Consider the following 16029-nt stretch of genomic DNA (forward strand, 5'->3'; position numbering starts at 1 on the left):
GAATTAGCAGAGTGCTGAGGAGAGATGGAAGAAAGGACAGAGACTGTTTTGGATTCTCTGCGATGGGATCTTGTAAGTCCATCCTGCCTCTGTGTGTATGAGAGGCGTCTAAACAGACCTTATGTCACCAGTCAGTCCCACACACATTGTCCGTTCCCCCCATCCCACCTACTGTGGGTGTGTTTGTAAATTCTATCTGGAGTGCCAGATTGCGCTCAGAGTGCGCTCTGGGCGTTTGTAAATTCAGAGTGTTGTCAGATTGTCCATTCGTAAATTCAGAGCGTTTCGCTCTCGGAGCGTTCAGTGCGCACACTGGACGCTCTGGCCGAGAGTTGATCCTAGCGTTCTGACCTCACAACAGCAGTCAAGCACCCAAGCTAACCGGCTAAAGTTAGCTAGCTTGCTAGCTACTTCCAGACCATTTTACTCGCCCTAGCAGAGCTGGTTAGGCTGTTTTCATGTTACCTAGAACGTTGGTGACTGTAACTGTGCTGCTGGCAACAATTTAATTATGATTTTTGCCGACGTTTACTGACATATTCAACGCGTGTTGAACGTTCGTAAATTTGTCAGTTATGTGCTCTGGCACACTGAGACGAGAGCGCTCTGAAATCGGAGTAGATGGCCAGAGCAAATTTACGAACGGCCCTAGGCCGTAAGGCAGTAGGTCATACTAACCCTCTGGTCCCTGTCGTAGGCTCCTCTCTCTGACGGTGTAGTTGCCTGAGAAGCCCTCTCTGGCGATGGCGTTGTCTGTGTTGATGGTCATAGAAAGGATCCCTGTGTAGGAGATGACTCGGCCAGGACTGCTGTTACCACAGTACCGCCCGATGTGGGGTCCCACTGGGATAGGGAGAAGGAGAGAAGGGGGGAAAGAGAGAGAGCGAGAGAGAGAGAGAAAGAGAGAGAGAGAGAGAGAGAGGGGAGAGAGAGAGAGGGGGAGAGAGAGGGGAGAGAAAGAAAGAGAGAGAGAGAAAGAGAAGGGAGAGAGAAAGGGGAGAGCGAAAGAGGGGGGAGAGAGAGAGGGGAGAGAGAAAGAAAGAGAAAGAGAGAAATGAAGAGAGAGAACAATGTAAAGTCCATCACAGCTACAACATCACAATTACTTCCTTCAATATCCCATGTTGTGATTGATTCAGCTTTTCTACAATTAAGCAATAAGGCACGAGGGGGTGCGGTATATGGCCAATATACTATGGCTAAGGGCTGTTCTTATGGATACAGCCCTTAGCCGTGGTATATTAGTCATATACCACAAACCCCCAAGGTGCCTTATTGCTTTATAAATTGGTTACTAATGTAATTAGAGCAGTAAAAATACATGTTTTGTCATATTTGTGGTATACGGTCTGATATACCACGGCTGTCAGCCAATCAGCATTCAGGGCTCGAACCAACCAGTTTATAATCTGTAGTAATAGGCTAATTTACTGCACGAAGTCTCTATTCTAGAATGAACTTCCCTCCATTAAATGTTTCACTAACTTTCACTCTGTTATCTGACAAAACATTATATCGTGGTCGTGTGACAACCATTAGAGGATAACAGGTTGGAACTTTCCGATGATCTCAGGTCGCACCTCGTTTGTGACTTTACACCTTGTGTCAAAAACAGACGTGACAAGTCAGGTAGCAGAGACTATGGTACGTTCACAGTGTTTATCATTAACACGTGTTCACAGACAATATATAACAGGTTTGGTACAGAAAAAATATCTCTCATCTCCAATTATGTGTCAAGAATTCTCTGATGCTTCTCCTTTTTCCTTTTTGTTTCCCTTTCAAATACCATCTGGGATGTCAAACATGTACACACCTCAAACACAAAGCTTTGGCAGACCCCGGGACAGAAAACACACAGGTCTATTGAGAGACATGACCGGCCTGGCATGTTTACAGCACTAACCCAGCTGTGAGGTGTGTGATTGTTTGGTCCTTGTATGTTTCTATAGGGCTGTGCCAGTCCCTTCCTTGGGGCTGTTTCCCAAATGGCACCCCATTCCCTATTAAGTGAACAACTTTTGAGCAGGGCCCATTGCGATCTGGTCAAAAGTAGTGTGCTAAATAGTGAACAAGGTGACATTTGAGATGCAGGCCCTAGCCTGGCAAGGCCCTAGTATAGAGGAAGAAGTCTCAGGGAACCAGACAAAGCAATGTGCCCAGCCCGGCACTCCTCTGATGCTTGTCAATGTACATTTCCTCCCATTCTCCTCAGACCCAATCACACAACAATGGAGACTGGGCAACGCGGTCCAGTGAAACAACATCATTGAAGACAATGAATAGTGGAGGTTCTGCCTGTCTCCTTAATGTGCTGGGCTAAATCAATCTGTGTGGCCTGGTGGATGAAAAACAACAGCGCTGCTGGCTGATGAAACAAATCTCTCTCTCGCTCTCTCTCTCTCGCTCTCTCTCAAGTCAATTCAATTTCATTTCAATGTGAGGGCTTTATTGGCATGGAAACATATGTTAACATTGCCAAAGCAAGTGAACTAGATAATAAACAAAAGTGAAATAAACAATACAAATTAACAGTAAACATTACACTCACAATATTTCCAAAAGAATAAAGACATTACAAAATGTCATATTATGTGCAAATAGTTAAAGTACAAAAGGGAAAATAAATAAACATAAATATGGGTTGTATTTACTCGTTCTTCACTGGTTGCCCTTTTCTTGTGGCAACAAGTCACAAATATTGCTGCTGTGATGGCACACTGTGGTATTTCACCCAATAGATATGGGAGTTTATCAAAATTGGGTTTGTTTTCAAATTCTTAGTGTATCTATGCAATTTGAGGGAAATATGTGTCTCTAATATGGTCATACATTTGGCAGGATGTTTAATTGCTATATTGTAATTATTTTGCCACTATGGCCTATTTATTGCATTACCCCCCTTATCCTACCTCATTTGCACACACTGTGTATAGACTTTTTCTATTGTATAATTGACTGTATGTTTGTTTATTCCATGTGTAACTCTGTGTTGTTGTTTGTGTCGCACTGCTTTATCTTGGCCAGGTCTCAGTTCTAAATGAGAACTTGTTCTCAACTAGCCTACCTGGTTAAATAAAGGTGAAATATATATATATTTTTTTAAAAGGAGGTTAGGAAGTTCAGCTCAGTTTCCACCTCATTTCTGGGCAGTGTGCACATAGCCTATCTTCTCTTGAGGGCCAGTTCTGCCTATGGCGCCCTTTCTCAATAGCAAGGCTATGCTCACTGAGTCTATACACAGACACAGCTTTCCATCAGTTTTAGTCAGTCACAGTGGTCACGTATTCTGCCACTGCATACTCTTTGTTTAGGGACAAATAGCATTCTGGTTTGCTCTGTTTTTATGTCAATTATTTCCAGTGTGTCAAGTAATTATCTTTTTTCATGATTTGGTTGGGTCTAATTGTGTTGCTGTCCTAGGGCTCTGTGGGGTCTGTTTGTGAACACTCTCTCACCTGCAGGGAACCCGTCCCAGATCTCCAGCCAGTCGTAGCGACACAGTGCCCCGGGTGGAGGGGTGGTGTCAGGCTCCATGTCGAACGTGTCAAAGTCCACCACGATCTCTGACATTTTGGGGGCGATGATCATGAAGGTACAGTCCAGGTTGTTGGGGTACTTGTCAGGGAAGCCTGGCGTCTTTATAACGCCCTTAGACGAGGTGAAGTTTCTGGAACACTCAGGTCCTGATGAGAAGATGGAAAAAATATGAATCGTATGTTAAACTTTGCATGCTTTATCCTGTTTTGGTAAATAATATTTGGGTCCATGGCTGTAGTTTTATGGCTTTATGCTTGTATTAAATGTATTAATGCTGTTATTTATCATCATAATCACTGTATTTGTCTGTAACACTAATCATACAGCAGTTGAGGATCTGAAAGCAAGCAATATGTTGCCATAACTACAATGTTGTCACTTGGGCTTATATAGACCACTGTTACCCCTAACACCACACCAAAACAAATCCCTACCACCTCACCCCAACAAACCCCTCACCCCTACCACCTCACCCCAACAAACCCCTCACCCCTGCCACCACACCAAAACAAACCCCTCACCCCTACCACCTCACCCCAACAAACCCCTAACCCCTACCACCACACCCCAACAAACCCCTACCACCTCACCCCAACAAACCCCTCACCCCTACCACCTCACCCCAACAAACCCCTCACCCCTACCACCTCACCCCAACAAACCCCTCACCCCTACAACCTCACCCCAACAAACCCCTAACCCCTACCACCTCACCAAAACAAACCCCTCACCCCTACTACCTCACCCCAACAAACCCTTCACCCCTACCACCTCACCCCAACAAACCCCTCACCCCTACCACCTCACCCCAACAAACCCCTAACCCCTACCACCTCACCCCAACAAACCCCTCACCCCTACCAACTCACCCCAACAAACCCCTCACCCCTACCACCTCACCCCAACAAACCCCTCACCCCTACCACCTCACCCCGACAAACCCCTCACCCCTACCAGCTCACCCCAACAAACCCCTCACCCCTACCACCTCACCCCAACAAACCCCTAACCCCTACCACCTCACCAAAACAAACCCCTCACCCCTACCACCTCACCCCAACAAACCCCTCACCCCTACCATCTCACCAAAACAAACCCCTCACCCCTACCACCTCACCCCAACAAACCCCTCACCCCTACCACCTCACCCCAACAAACCCCTCACCCCCACTCCACCCCAACTAACCTCTCACCGCCACTCCACCCCAACTAACCTCTCACCGCCACTCCACCCCAATTAACCTCTCACTGCTACTCCACCTCAACTAACCTCTCACTGCCACTCCACCCCAACAAACCCCTCACCCCCACTCCACCCCAACTAACCTCTCACTGCCACTCCACCCCAACTAACCTCTCACCGCCACTCCACCCCAACTAACCTCTCACCGCTACTCCACCCCAACTAACCTCTCACCCCCACTACCTCAACTAACCTCTCACTGCCACTCCACCCCAACTAACCTCTCACCGCCACTCCACCCCAACTAACCTCTCACCGCCACTCCACCCCAATTAACCTCTCACTGCTACTCCACCTCAACTAACCTCTCACTGCCACTCCACCCCAACTAACCGCTCACCGCCACTCCACCCCAACTAACCTCTCACCGCCACTCCACCCCAACTAACCGCTCACCCCCACTCTACCCCAACTAACCGCTCACCGCCACTCCACCCCAACTAACCGCTCACCGCCACTCCACCCCAACTAACCGCTCACCGCCACTCCACCCCAACTAACCGCTCACCGCCACTCCACCCCAAATAACCTCTCACTGCCACTCCACCCCAACTAACCTCTCACTGCCACTCCACCCCAACTAACCTCTCACCGCCACTCCACCCCAACTAACCTCTCACCGCTACTCCACCCCAACTAACCTCTCACCCCCACTACCTCAACTAACCTCTCACTGCCACTCCACCCCAACTAACCTCTCACCGCCACTCCACCCCAACTAACCTCTCACCGCCACTCCACCCCAATTAACCTCTCACTGCTACTCCACCTCAACTAACCTCTCACTGCTACTCCACCTCAACTAACCTCTCACCGCCACTCCACCCCAACTAACCTCTCACCGCCACTCCACCCCAATTAACCTCTCACTGCTACTCCACCTCAACTAACCGCTCACCGCCACTCCACCCCAACTAACCGCTCACCGCCACTCCACCCCAACTAACCTCTCACCGCCACTCCACCCCAAATAACCGCTCACCGCCACTCCACCCCAACTAACCTCTCACCGTCACTCCACCCCAACTAACCTCTCACTGCCACTCCACCCCAACTATTCTCTCACTGCCACTCCACCCCAACTATTCTCTCACTGCCACTCCACCCCAACTATTCTCTCACTGCCACTCCACTCCCAACTAACCTCTCACCCCCACTCCACCCCAACTAACCTCTCACCCCCACTCCACCCCAACTAACCGCTCACCGCCACTCCACCCCAACTAACCTCTCACTGCTACTCCACCTCAACTAACCTCTCACCCCCACTCCACCCCAACTAACCTCTCACCCCCACTCCACCCCAACTAACCTCTCACCGCCACTCCACCCCAACTAACCTCTCACTGCTACTCCACCTCAACTAACCTCTCACCCCCACTCCACCCCAACTAACCTCTCACCCCCACTCCACCCCAACTAACCGCTCACTGCTACTCCACCTCAACTATCCTCTCACTGCTACTCCACCTCAACTAACCTCTCACCGCCACTCCACCCCAACTAACCTCTCACTGCTACTCCACCTCAACTAACCTCTCACTGCTACTCCACCTCAACTAACCTCTCACCCCCACTCCACCCCAACTAACCTCTCACCCCCACTCTACCCCAACTTATCTCTCACCCCCACTCCACCCCAACTAACCTCTCACTGCCACTCCACCCCAACTAACCTCACTGCCACTCCACCCCAACTAACCGCTCACCCCCACTCCACCCCAACTAACCTCTCACCCCCACTCCACCCCAACAAACTTCTCACTGTCACTCCACCCCAACTAACCTCTCACTGCCACTCCACCCCAACTAACCTCTCACCCCCACTCCACCCCAACTATTCTCTCACTGTCACTCCACCCCAACTAACCTCTCACTGCCCCTCCACCCCAACTAACCTCTCACCCCCACTCCACCCCAACTAACCTCTCACCCCCACTCCACCCCAACTAACCGCTCACCCCCACTCCACCCCAACTAACCTCTCACCCCCACTCCACCCCAACTAACCCCCACTCCACCCCAACTAACCTCTCACCGCCACTCCACCCCAACTTATCTCTCACCCCCACTCCACCCCAACTAACCTCCCACCCCCACTCCACCCCAACTAACCTCTCACCGCCACTCCACCCCAACTAACTGCTCACCCCCACTCTACCCCAACTAACCTCTCACCCCCACTCTACCCCAACTAACCTCTCACCCCCACTCCACCCCAACTAACTGCTCACCCCCACTCCACCCCAACTAACCGCTCACCGCCACTCCACCCCAACTAACCCCTCACCCCCACTCCACCCCAACTAACCTCTCACTGCCACTCCACCCCTCACCCCCACTCCACCCCAACTAACTGCTCACCCCCACTCCCCCCCAACTAACCTCTCACCCCCACTCCACCCCAACTAACCTCTCACCCCCACTCCACCCCAACTAACCTCTCACCGCCACTCCACCCCAACTAACCTCTCACCGCCACTCCACCCCAACTAACCTCTCACTGCTACTCCACCTCAACTAACCTCTCACCGCCACTCCACCCCAACTAACCTCCCACCCCCACTCCACCCCAACTAACCTCTCACTGCTACTCCACCTCAACTAACCTCTCACCGCCACTCCACCCCAACTAACCTCTCACCGCCACTCCACCCCAACTAACCTCTCACTGCTACTCCACTTCAACTAACCTCTCACTGCCACTCCAACTAACCTCTCACTGCCACTCCACCCCAACTAACCGCTCACTGCCACTCCACCCCAACTAACCTCTCACGTCACTCCACCCCAACTAACCTCTCACTGCCACTCCACCCCAACTAACCTCTCACCCCAAATCTACCCCAACTAACCTCTCACCCCCACTCCACCCCAACTATTCTCTCACTGTCACTCCACCCCAACTAACCTCTCACTGCCACTCCACCCCAACTAACCCCTCACCCCCACTCCCCCCAACTAACCTCTCACTGCCACTCCACCCCAACTAACTGCTCACCCCCACTTCACCCCAACTAACCCCTCACCCCCACTCCACCCCAACTAACCTCTCACTGCCACTCCACCCCAACTAACCGCTCACCCCCACTCCACCCCAACTAACCTCTCACCGCCACTCTACCCCAACTAACCTCTCACCCCCACTCCACCCCAACTAACCTCTCACCCCACTCCACCCCAACTAACCTCTCACTGTCACTCCACCCCAACTAACCTCTCACTGTCACTCCACCCCAACTAACCTCTCACCCCCACTCCACCCCAACTTACCCCTCACCCCCACTCCACCCCAACTAATTCTCACCGCCACTCCACTCCAACTAACTGCTCACCCCCACTCCACCCCAACTAACCTCTCACCCCCACTCCACCCCAAATAACCTCTCACCCCCACTCCACCCCAACTAACCTCTCACCGCCACTCCACCCCAACTAACCTCTCACCGCCACTCCACCCCAACTAACCTCTCACTGCTACTCCACCTCAACTAACCTCTCACCGCCACTCCACCCCAACTAACCTCTCACTGCTACTCCACCTCAACTAACCTCTGACCGCCACTCCACCCCAACTAACCTCTCACCGCCACTCCACCCCAACTAACCTCTCACTGCTACTCCACTTCAACTAACCTCTCACTGCCACTCCACCCCAACTAACCTCTCACTGCCACTCCACCCCAACTAACCGCTCACTGCCACTCCACCCCAACTAACCTCTCACGTCACTCCACCCCAACTAACCTCTCACTGCCACTCCACCCCAACTAACCTCTCACCCCCACTCTACCCCAACTAACCTCTCACCCCCACTCCACCCCAACTATTCTCTCACTGTCACTCCACCCCAACTAACCTCTCACTGCCACTCCCACCCAACTAACCCCTCACCCCCACTCCACCCCAACTAACCCCTCACCCCCACTCCACCCCAACTAACCTCTCACCCCCACTCCACCCCAACTAACTGCTCACCCCCACTTCACCCCAACTAACCCCTCACCCCCACTCCACCCCAACTAACCTCTCACTGCCACTCCACCCCAACTAACCGCTCACCCCCACTCTACTCCAACTAATCTCTCACCCCCACTCCACCCCAACTAACCTCTCACCCCCACTCCACCCCAACTAACCTCTCACTGTCACTCCACCCCAACTAACCTCTCACTGTCACTCCACTCCAACTAACCTCTCACCCCCACTCCACCCCAACTAACCCCTCACCCCCACTCCACCCCAACTAATTCTCACCGCCACTCCACTCCAACTAACTGCTCACCCCCACTCTACCCCAACTAACCTCTCACCCCCACTCCACCCCAACTAACCTCTCACCGCCACTCCACCCCAACTAACCTCTCACCCCCACTCCACCCCAACTAACCCCTCACCTCCACTCCACCCCAACTAACCTCTCACCGCCACTCCACCCCAACTAACTGCTCACCCCCACTCCACCCCAACTAACCTCTCACCGCCACTCCACTCCAACTAACCTCTCACTGCCACTCCACCCCAACTAACCTCTCACCCCCACTCCACCCCAACTAACCTCTCACCGCCACTCCACTCCAACTAACCTCTCACTGCCACTCCACCCCAACTAACCTCTCACTGCCACTCCACCCCTCACCCCCACTCCACCCCAACTAACCTCTCACCGCCACTCCACCCCAACTAACTGCTCACCGCCACTCCACCCCAACTAACTGCTCACCGCCACTCCACCCCTCACCCCCACTCCACCCCACCAAACCCCTCACACCCACTCCACCCCAACTAACCTCTCACCGCCACTCCACCCCAACTAACCTCTCACTACCACTCCACCCCTCACCCCCACTCCACCCCAACTAACCTCTCACTACCACTCCACCCCTCACCCCCACTCCACCCCAACTAACTGCTCACCGCCACTCCACCCCAACTAACCTCTCACCCCCACTCCACCCCAACTAACCTCTCACCGCCACTCCACCCCAACTAACCTCTCACCGCCACTCCACCCCAACTAACTGCTCACCCCCACTCTACCCCAACTAACCTCTCACCGCCACTCCACCCCAACTAACCTCTCACCCCCACTCCACCCCAACTAACCCCTCACCCCCACTCCACCCCAACTAACCTCTCACCGCCACTCCACCCCAACTAACTGCTCACCCCCACTCCACCCCAACTAACCTCTCACTGCCACTCCACCCCTCACCCCCACTCCACCCCAACTAACTGCTCACCGCCACTCCACCCCAACTAACTGCTCACCGCCACTCCACCCCTCACCCCCACTCCACCCCACCAAACCCCTCACACCCACTCCACCCCACCCCAATGAGCTTCAGTCAGGAAGAGTATCATTCCCCGCTGTGAGGAGATAAAGTGTTGTTCCCTCACTGTTGCTTTGGCCTTGTACACATTATTGCATTGTACACATTCAAGTTGTACAACTGATGTACAAGACGTTTCACACAACAGAGAGTTTGTACAAGACATTTGTGACACAACGGAGAGTTTGTCTGCACAAAGATGCCTATGATGACAGACACGGTTTACCTCAGTCCAAAAGCCAGGGAGTCAGTGGACTGTCATAAAGCGACATGTGCAAGCCAAGGTTACTGTTGTAATGTTGACTGATCTTTGTAGAGAAGATGAGATGACAGCAGCACACAGTGTTGATGTGGGTCACTGACCCACAGGAGAGAGATGTGTCTCTCATGTTGTCGGGCCAGATGTGACCTCTGATACATGAGAGCATGCAACATATGAGAGAGAGAGAGAGAGAGAGAGAGAGAGAGAGAGAGAGAGAGAGAGAGAGAGAGAGAGAGAGAGAGAGAGAGAGAGAGAGAGAGAGAGAGAGAGAGAGAGAGAGAGAGAGAGAGAGAGAGAGAGAGAGAGAGAGAGAGAGAGAGAGAGAGAGAGAGAGAGAGAGAGAGAGAGAGAGAGAGAGAGAGAGAGAGAGAGAGAGAGAGAGAGAGAGAGTGTGTGTGTGTGATCTTGCCTGTACATTGTGTCTATCAACTAACCTCCTGCCAAACTCCACCCACTTGGACGGAGAACTTTCCCTGTCTAAGCCACAGTTTGATGTGGTCCTGGAAAAATGTCCGTCTTTCAAAACCACCAGACATGTGTTTTTGGTTTGAGGAATGTCAGTGAAACGATAGTGAGAGGAGAGGCCTAGACAGATATAGTCTCATGGTTCTGTGGAACACCCAGTGTGTATCATTTATAAGACCACTGGTGTGTATTATGTGGTCAATGAGGGGAGGAGCTCTGGATATGGCGGCCGGATGTGTTCCAATCGTATTGCGTTCCAAATGGTACCCTATTCCGTATATAGTGCACTTCTTTTGATCAGGACCTATAGGGCTCAGATCAAAAGTAGTACACAATGTAGAGAATAGAGTGCCATTTGGGACACAACCACATTTATCAGTCACCCTGGCGATACGCTATCTTTAACACAAATGGTGCTTGTCTTCATCATGAGAACAGTTTATGACAATTTCCAGTGTCACTTTTCTCTCGTCGTAAAGATAGACCCATAGCCAGAGTCGTTGCTTGGCTTGTCACAGTATATTACACATCCTAAATGTGAACAGAGCCAGAGAGATTCCATAGAGGGAGTAGAGCCATAGAGGGAGCAGAGCCATAAAGGTTCCATAGAGGGAACAGAGCCATAGAGGTTCCATAGAGGGAACAGAGCCATAGAGGTTCCATAGAGGGAACAGAGCCATAAAGGTTCCATCGTGGGAACAGAGCCATAGAGGTTCCATAGAGGGAACAGAGCCATAGAGATTCTATAGAGGGAACAGAGTCATAGAGGTTCTATAGAGGGAACAGAGCCACAGAGAGAACAGAGCCATAGAGGGAGCAGAGCCATAGAGGGAGCAGAGCCATAGAGGGAGCAGAGCCATAGAGGTTCCATAGAGGGAACAGAGCCATAGAGGGAGCAGAGCCATAGAGGGAGCAGAGTCATAGAGGTAGCAGAGCCATAGAGGTTCCATAGAGGGAACAGAGCCACAGAGAGAACAGAGCCATAGAGGGAGCAGAGCCATAGAGGGAGCAGAGCCATAGAGGGAGCAGAGCCATAGAGGTTCCATAGAGGGAACAGAGCCATAGAGGGAGCAGAGCCATAGAGGGAGCAGAGCCATAGAGGGAGCAGAGCCATAGAGGGAGAAGAGCCATAGAGGGAACAGGGCCATAGAGGTTCCATAGAGGACACAGAGCCACAGAGAGAACAGAGCCATAGAGGGAGCAGAGCCATAGAGGGAGCAGAGCCATAGAAGGAGCAGAGCCATAGAGGTTCCATAGAGCTGAACAGAGCCACAGAGAGAACAGAGCCATAGAGGGAGCAGAGCCATAGAGGGAGCAGAGCCATAGAGGGAGCAGAGCCATAGAGGTTCCATAGAGGGAACAGAGCCACAGAGAGAACTGAGCAATAGAGGGAGCAGAGCCATAGAGGTTCCATAGAGGGAACAGAGCCATAGAGGTTCCATAGAGGGAACAGAGCCATAGAGAGAACAGAGCCATAGAGGGAGCAGAGCCATAGAGGGAGCAGAGCCATAGAGGTTTCATAGAGGGAACAGAGCCACAGAGAGAACAGAGCCATAGAGGGAGCAGAGCCATAGAGGGAGCAGAGCCATAGAGGGAACAGAGCCATAGAGGGAACAGAGCCATAGAGTGAGCAGAGCCATAGAGGTTCCATAGAGGGAACAGAGCCATAGAGAGAACAGAGCCATAGAAGGAGCAGAGCCATAGAGGGAGCAGAGCCATAGAGGGAGCAGAGCCATAGAGGGAGCAGAGCCATAGAGGTTCCATAGAGGGAACAGAGCCATAGAGGGAGCAGAGTCATAGAGGGAACAGAGCCATAGAGGGAGCAGGGCCATAGAGGGAGCAGAGCCATAGAGGGAGCAGAGCCATAGAGGTTCCATAGAGGGAACAGAGCCATAGAGGGAGCAGAGCCATAGAGGGAACAGAGCCATAGAGGGAGCAGAGCCATAGAGGGAGAAGAGCCATAGAGGGAACAGAGCCATAGAGGGAGCAGAGCCATAGAGGGAGCTGAGCCATAGAGGGAGCAGAGCCATAGAGGGAGAAGAGCCATAGAGGTTCCATAGAGGGAACAGAGCCATAGAGGTTCCATAGAGGGAATAGAGCCATAGAGGGAACAGAGCCATAGAGGTTCCATAGAGGGAACAGAGCCATAGAGGGAGCAGAGCCATAGAGATTCCATAGAGGGAACAGAGCCATAGAGGGAGAAGAGCCATAGAGGGAGCAGAGCCATAGAGGGAGCAGAGCCATAGAGGGAGCAGAGCCATAGAGGGAGCAGAGCCATAGAGGTTCCATAGAGGGAACAGAGCCATAGAGAGAACAGAGCCATAAAGGTTCCATAGAGGGAACAGAGCCATAGAGGGAACAGAGCCATAAAGGTTCCATAGAGAGAACAGAGCCATAGAGGGAGCAGAGCCATAGAGGGAGCAGAGCCATAGAGGGAGCAGAGCCATAGAGGGAGCAGAGCCATAGAGGTTCCATAGAGGGAACAGAGCCATAGAGGGAACAGAGCCATAGAGATTCTATAGAGGGAACAGAGCCATAGAGGTTCTATAGAGGGAACAGAGTCATAGAGGTAGCAGAGCCATAGAGGTTCCATAGAGGGAACAGAGCCACAGAGAGAACAGAGCCATAGAGGGAGCAGAGCCATAGAGGGAGCAGAGCCATAGAGGGAGCAGAGCCATAGAGGTTCCATAGAGGGAACAGAGCCATAGAGGGAGCAGAGCCATAGAGGGAACAGAGCCATAGAGGGAGCAGAGCCATAGAGGGAGAAGAGCCATAGAGGGAACAGGGCCATAGAGGTTCCATAGAGGACACAGAGCCACAGAGAGAACAGAGCCATAGAGGGAGCAGAGCCATAGAGGGAGCAGAGCCATAGAGGGAGCAGAGCCATAGAGGTTCCATAGAGGGAACAGAGCCACAGAGAGAACTGAGCCATAGAGGGAGCAGAGCCATAGAGGGAGCAGAGCCATAGAGGTTCCATAGAGGGAACAGAGCCATAGAGGTTCCATAGAGGGAACAGAGCCATAGAGAGAACAGAATCATAGAGGGAGCAGAGCCATAGAGGGAGCAGAGCCATAGAGGTTTCATAGAGGGAACAGAGCCACAGAGAGAAAAGAGCCATAGAGGGAGAAGAGCAATAGAGGGAGCAGAGCCATAGAGGGAATAGAGCCATAGAGGGAACAGAGCCATAGAGTGAGCAGAGCCATAGAGGTTCCATAGAGGGAACAGAGCCATAGAGAGAACAGAGCCATAGAGGGAGCAGAGCCATAGAGGGAGCAGAGCCATAGAGGGAGCAGAGCCATAGAGGGAGCAGAGCCATAGAGGTTCCATAGAGGGAACAGAGCCACAGAGAGAACAGAGCCATAGAGGGAGCAGAGCCATAGAGGGAGCAGAGCCATAGAGGTTCCATAGAGGGAACAGAGCCATAGAGGGAACAGAGCCATAGAGGGAACAGAGCCATAGAGGGAGCAGAGCCATAGAGGGAGAAGAGCCATAGAGGGAACAGGGCCATAGAGGTTCCATAGAGGACACAGAGCCACAGAGAGAACAGAGCCATAGAGGGAGCAGAGCCATAGAGGGAGCAGAGCCATAGAAGGAGCAGAGCCATAGAGGTTCCATAGAGCTGAACAGAGCCACAGAGAGAACAGAGCCATAGAGGGAGCAGAGCCATAGAGGGAGCAGAGCCATAGAGGGAGCAGAGCCATAGAGGTTCCATAGAGGGAACAGAGCCATAGAGGGAGCAGAGCCATAGAGGGAACAGAGCCATAGAGGGAGCAGAGCCATAGAGGGAGAAGAGCCATAGAGGGAACAGGGCCATAGAGGTTCCATAGAGGACACAGAGCCACAGAGAGAACAGAGCCATAGAGGGAGCAGAGCCATAGAGGGAGCAGAGCCATAGAAGGAGCAGAGCCATAGAGGTTCCATAGAGCTGAACAGAGCCACAGAGAGAACAGAGCCATAGAGGGAGCAGAGCCATAGATGGAGCAGAGCCATAGAGGGAGCAGAGCCATAGAGGTTCCATAGAGGGAACAGAGCCACAGAGAGAACTGAGCCATAGAGGGAGCAGAGCCATAGAGGGAGCAGAGCCATAGAGGTTCCATAGAGGGAACAGAGCCATAGAGGTTCCATAGAGGGAACAGAGCCATAGAGAGAACAGAGCCATAGAGGGAGCAGAGCCATAGAGGGAGCAGAGCCATAGAGGTTTCATAGAGGGAACAGAGCCACAGAGAGAACAGAGCCATAGAGGGAGCAGAGCCATAGAGGGAGCTGAGCCATAGAGGGAGCAGAGCCATAGAGGGAGAAGAGCCATAGAGGTTCCATAGAGGGAACAGAGCCATAGAGGTTCCATAGAGGGAATAGAGCCATAGAGGGAACAGAGCCATAGAGGTTCCATAGAGGGAACAGAGCCATAGAGGGAGCAGAGCCATAGAGATTCCATAGAGGGAACAGAGCCATAGAGGGAGAAGAGCCATAGAGGGAGCAGAGCCATAGAGGGAGCAGAGCCATAGAGGGAGCAGAGCCATAGAGGGAGCAGAGCCATAGAGGTTCCATAGAGGGAACAGAGCCATAGAGAGAACAGAGCCATAAAGGTTCCATAGAGGGAACAGAGCCATAGAGGGAACAGAGCCATAAAGGTTCCATAGAGAGAACAGAGCCATAGAGGGAGCAGAGCCATAGAGGGAGCAGAGCCATAGAGGGAGCAGAGCCATAGAGGGAGCAGAGCCATAGAGGTTCCATAGAGGGAACAGAGCCATAGAGGGAACAGAGCCATAGAGATTCTATAGAGGGAACAGAGCCATAGAGGTTCTATAGAGGGAACAGAGTCATAGAGGTAGCAGAGCCATAGAGGTTCCATAGAGGGAACAGAGCCACAGAGAGAACAGAGCCATAGAGGGAGCAGAGCCATAGAGGGAGCAGAGCCATAGAGGGAGCAGAGCCATAGAGGTTCCATAGAGGGAACAGAGCCATAGAGGGAGCAGAGCCATAGAGGGAACAGAGCCATAGAGGGAGCAGAGCCATAGAGGGAGAAGAGCCATAGAGGGAACAGGGCCATAGAGGTTCCATAGAGGACACAGAGCCACAGAGAGAACAGAGCCATAGAGGGAGCAGAGCCATAGAGGGAGCAGAGCCATAGAGGGAGCAGAGCCATAGAGGTTCCATAGAGGGAACAGAGCCACAGAGAGAACTGA

At 52.3% G+C, this 16029-nt stretch overlaps 1 protein-coding gene across 1 annotated transcript in view; it reads right to left on the reverse strand.

Moving 5' to 3' along the window:
* The window catches only part of LOC106599513 (neuropilin-1a), a 112643-nt gene that overhangs the window by 44655 nt on the left and 51959 nt on the right, over positions 1–16029 (reverse strand). The window contains exons 4-5 of the mRNA XM_014190791.2: positions 3459–3686; positions 679–843 (exon numbers count right to left, since the gene is read on the reverse strand). Coding sequence (XP_014046266.1) covers positions 679–843; positions 3459–3686 — 393 coding nt within the window. The remainder of the gene's footprint in view (positions 1–678; positions 844–3458; positions 3687–16029) is intronic.

Source organism: Salmo salar, chromosome ssa03 (genome assembly GCF_905237065.1).
Source record: "Salmo salar chromosome ssa03, Ssal_v3.1, whole genome shotgun sequence".
Classification (NCBI taxonomy): domain Eukaryota; kingdom Metazoa; phylum Chordata; class Actinopteri; order Salmoniformes; family Salmonidae; genus Salmo; species Salmo salar.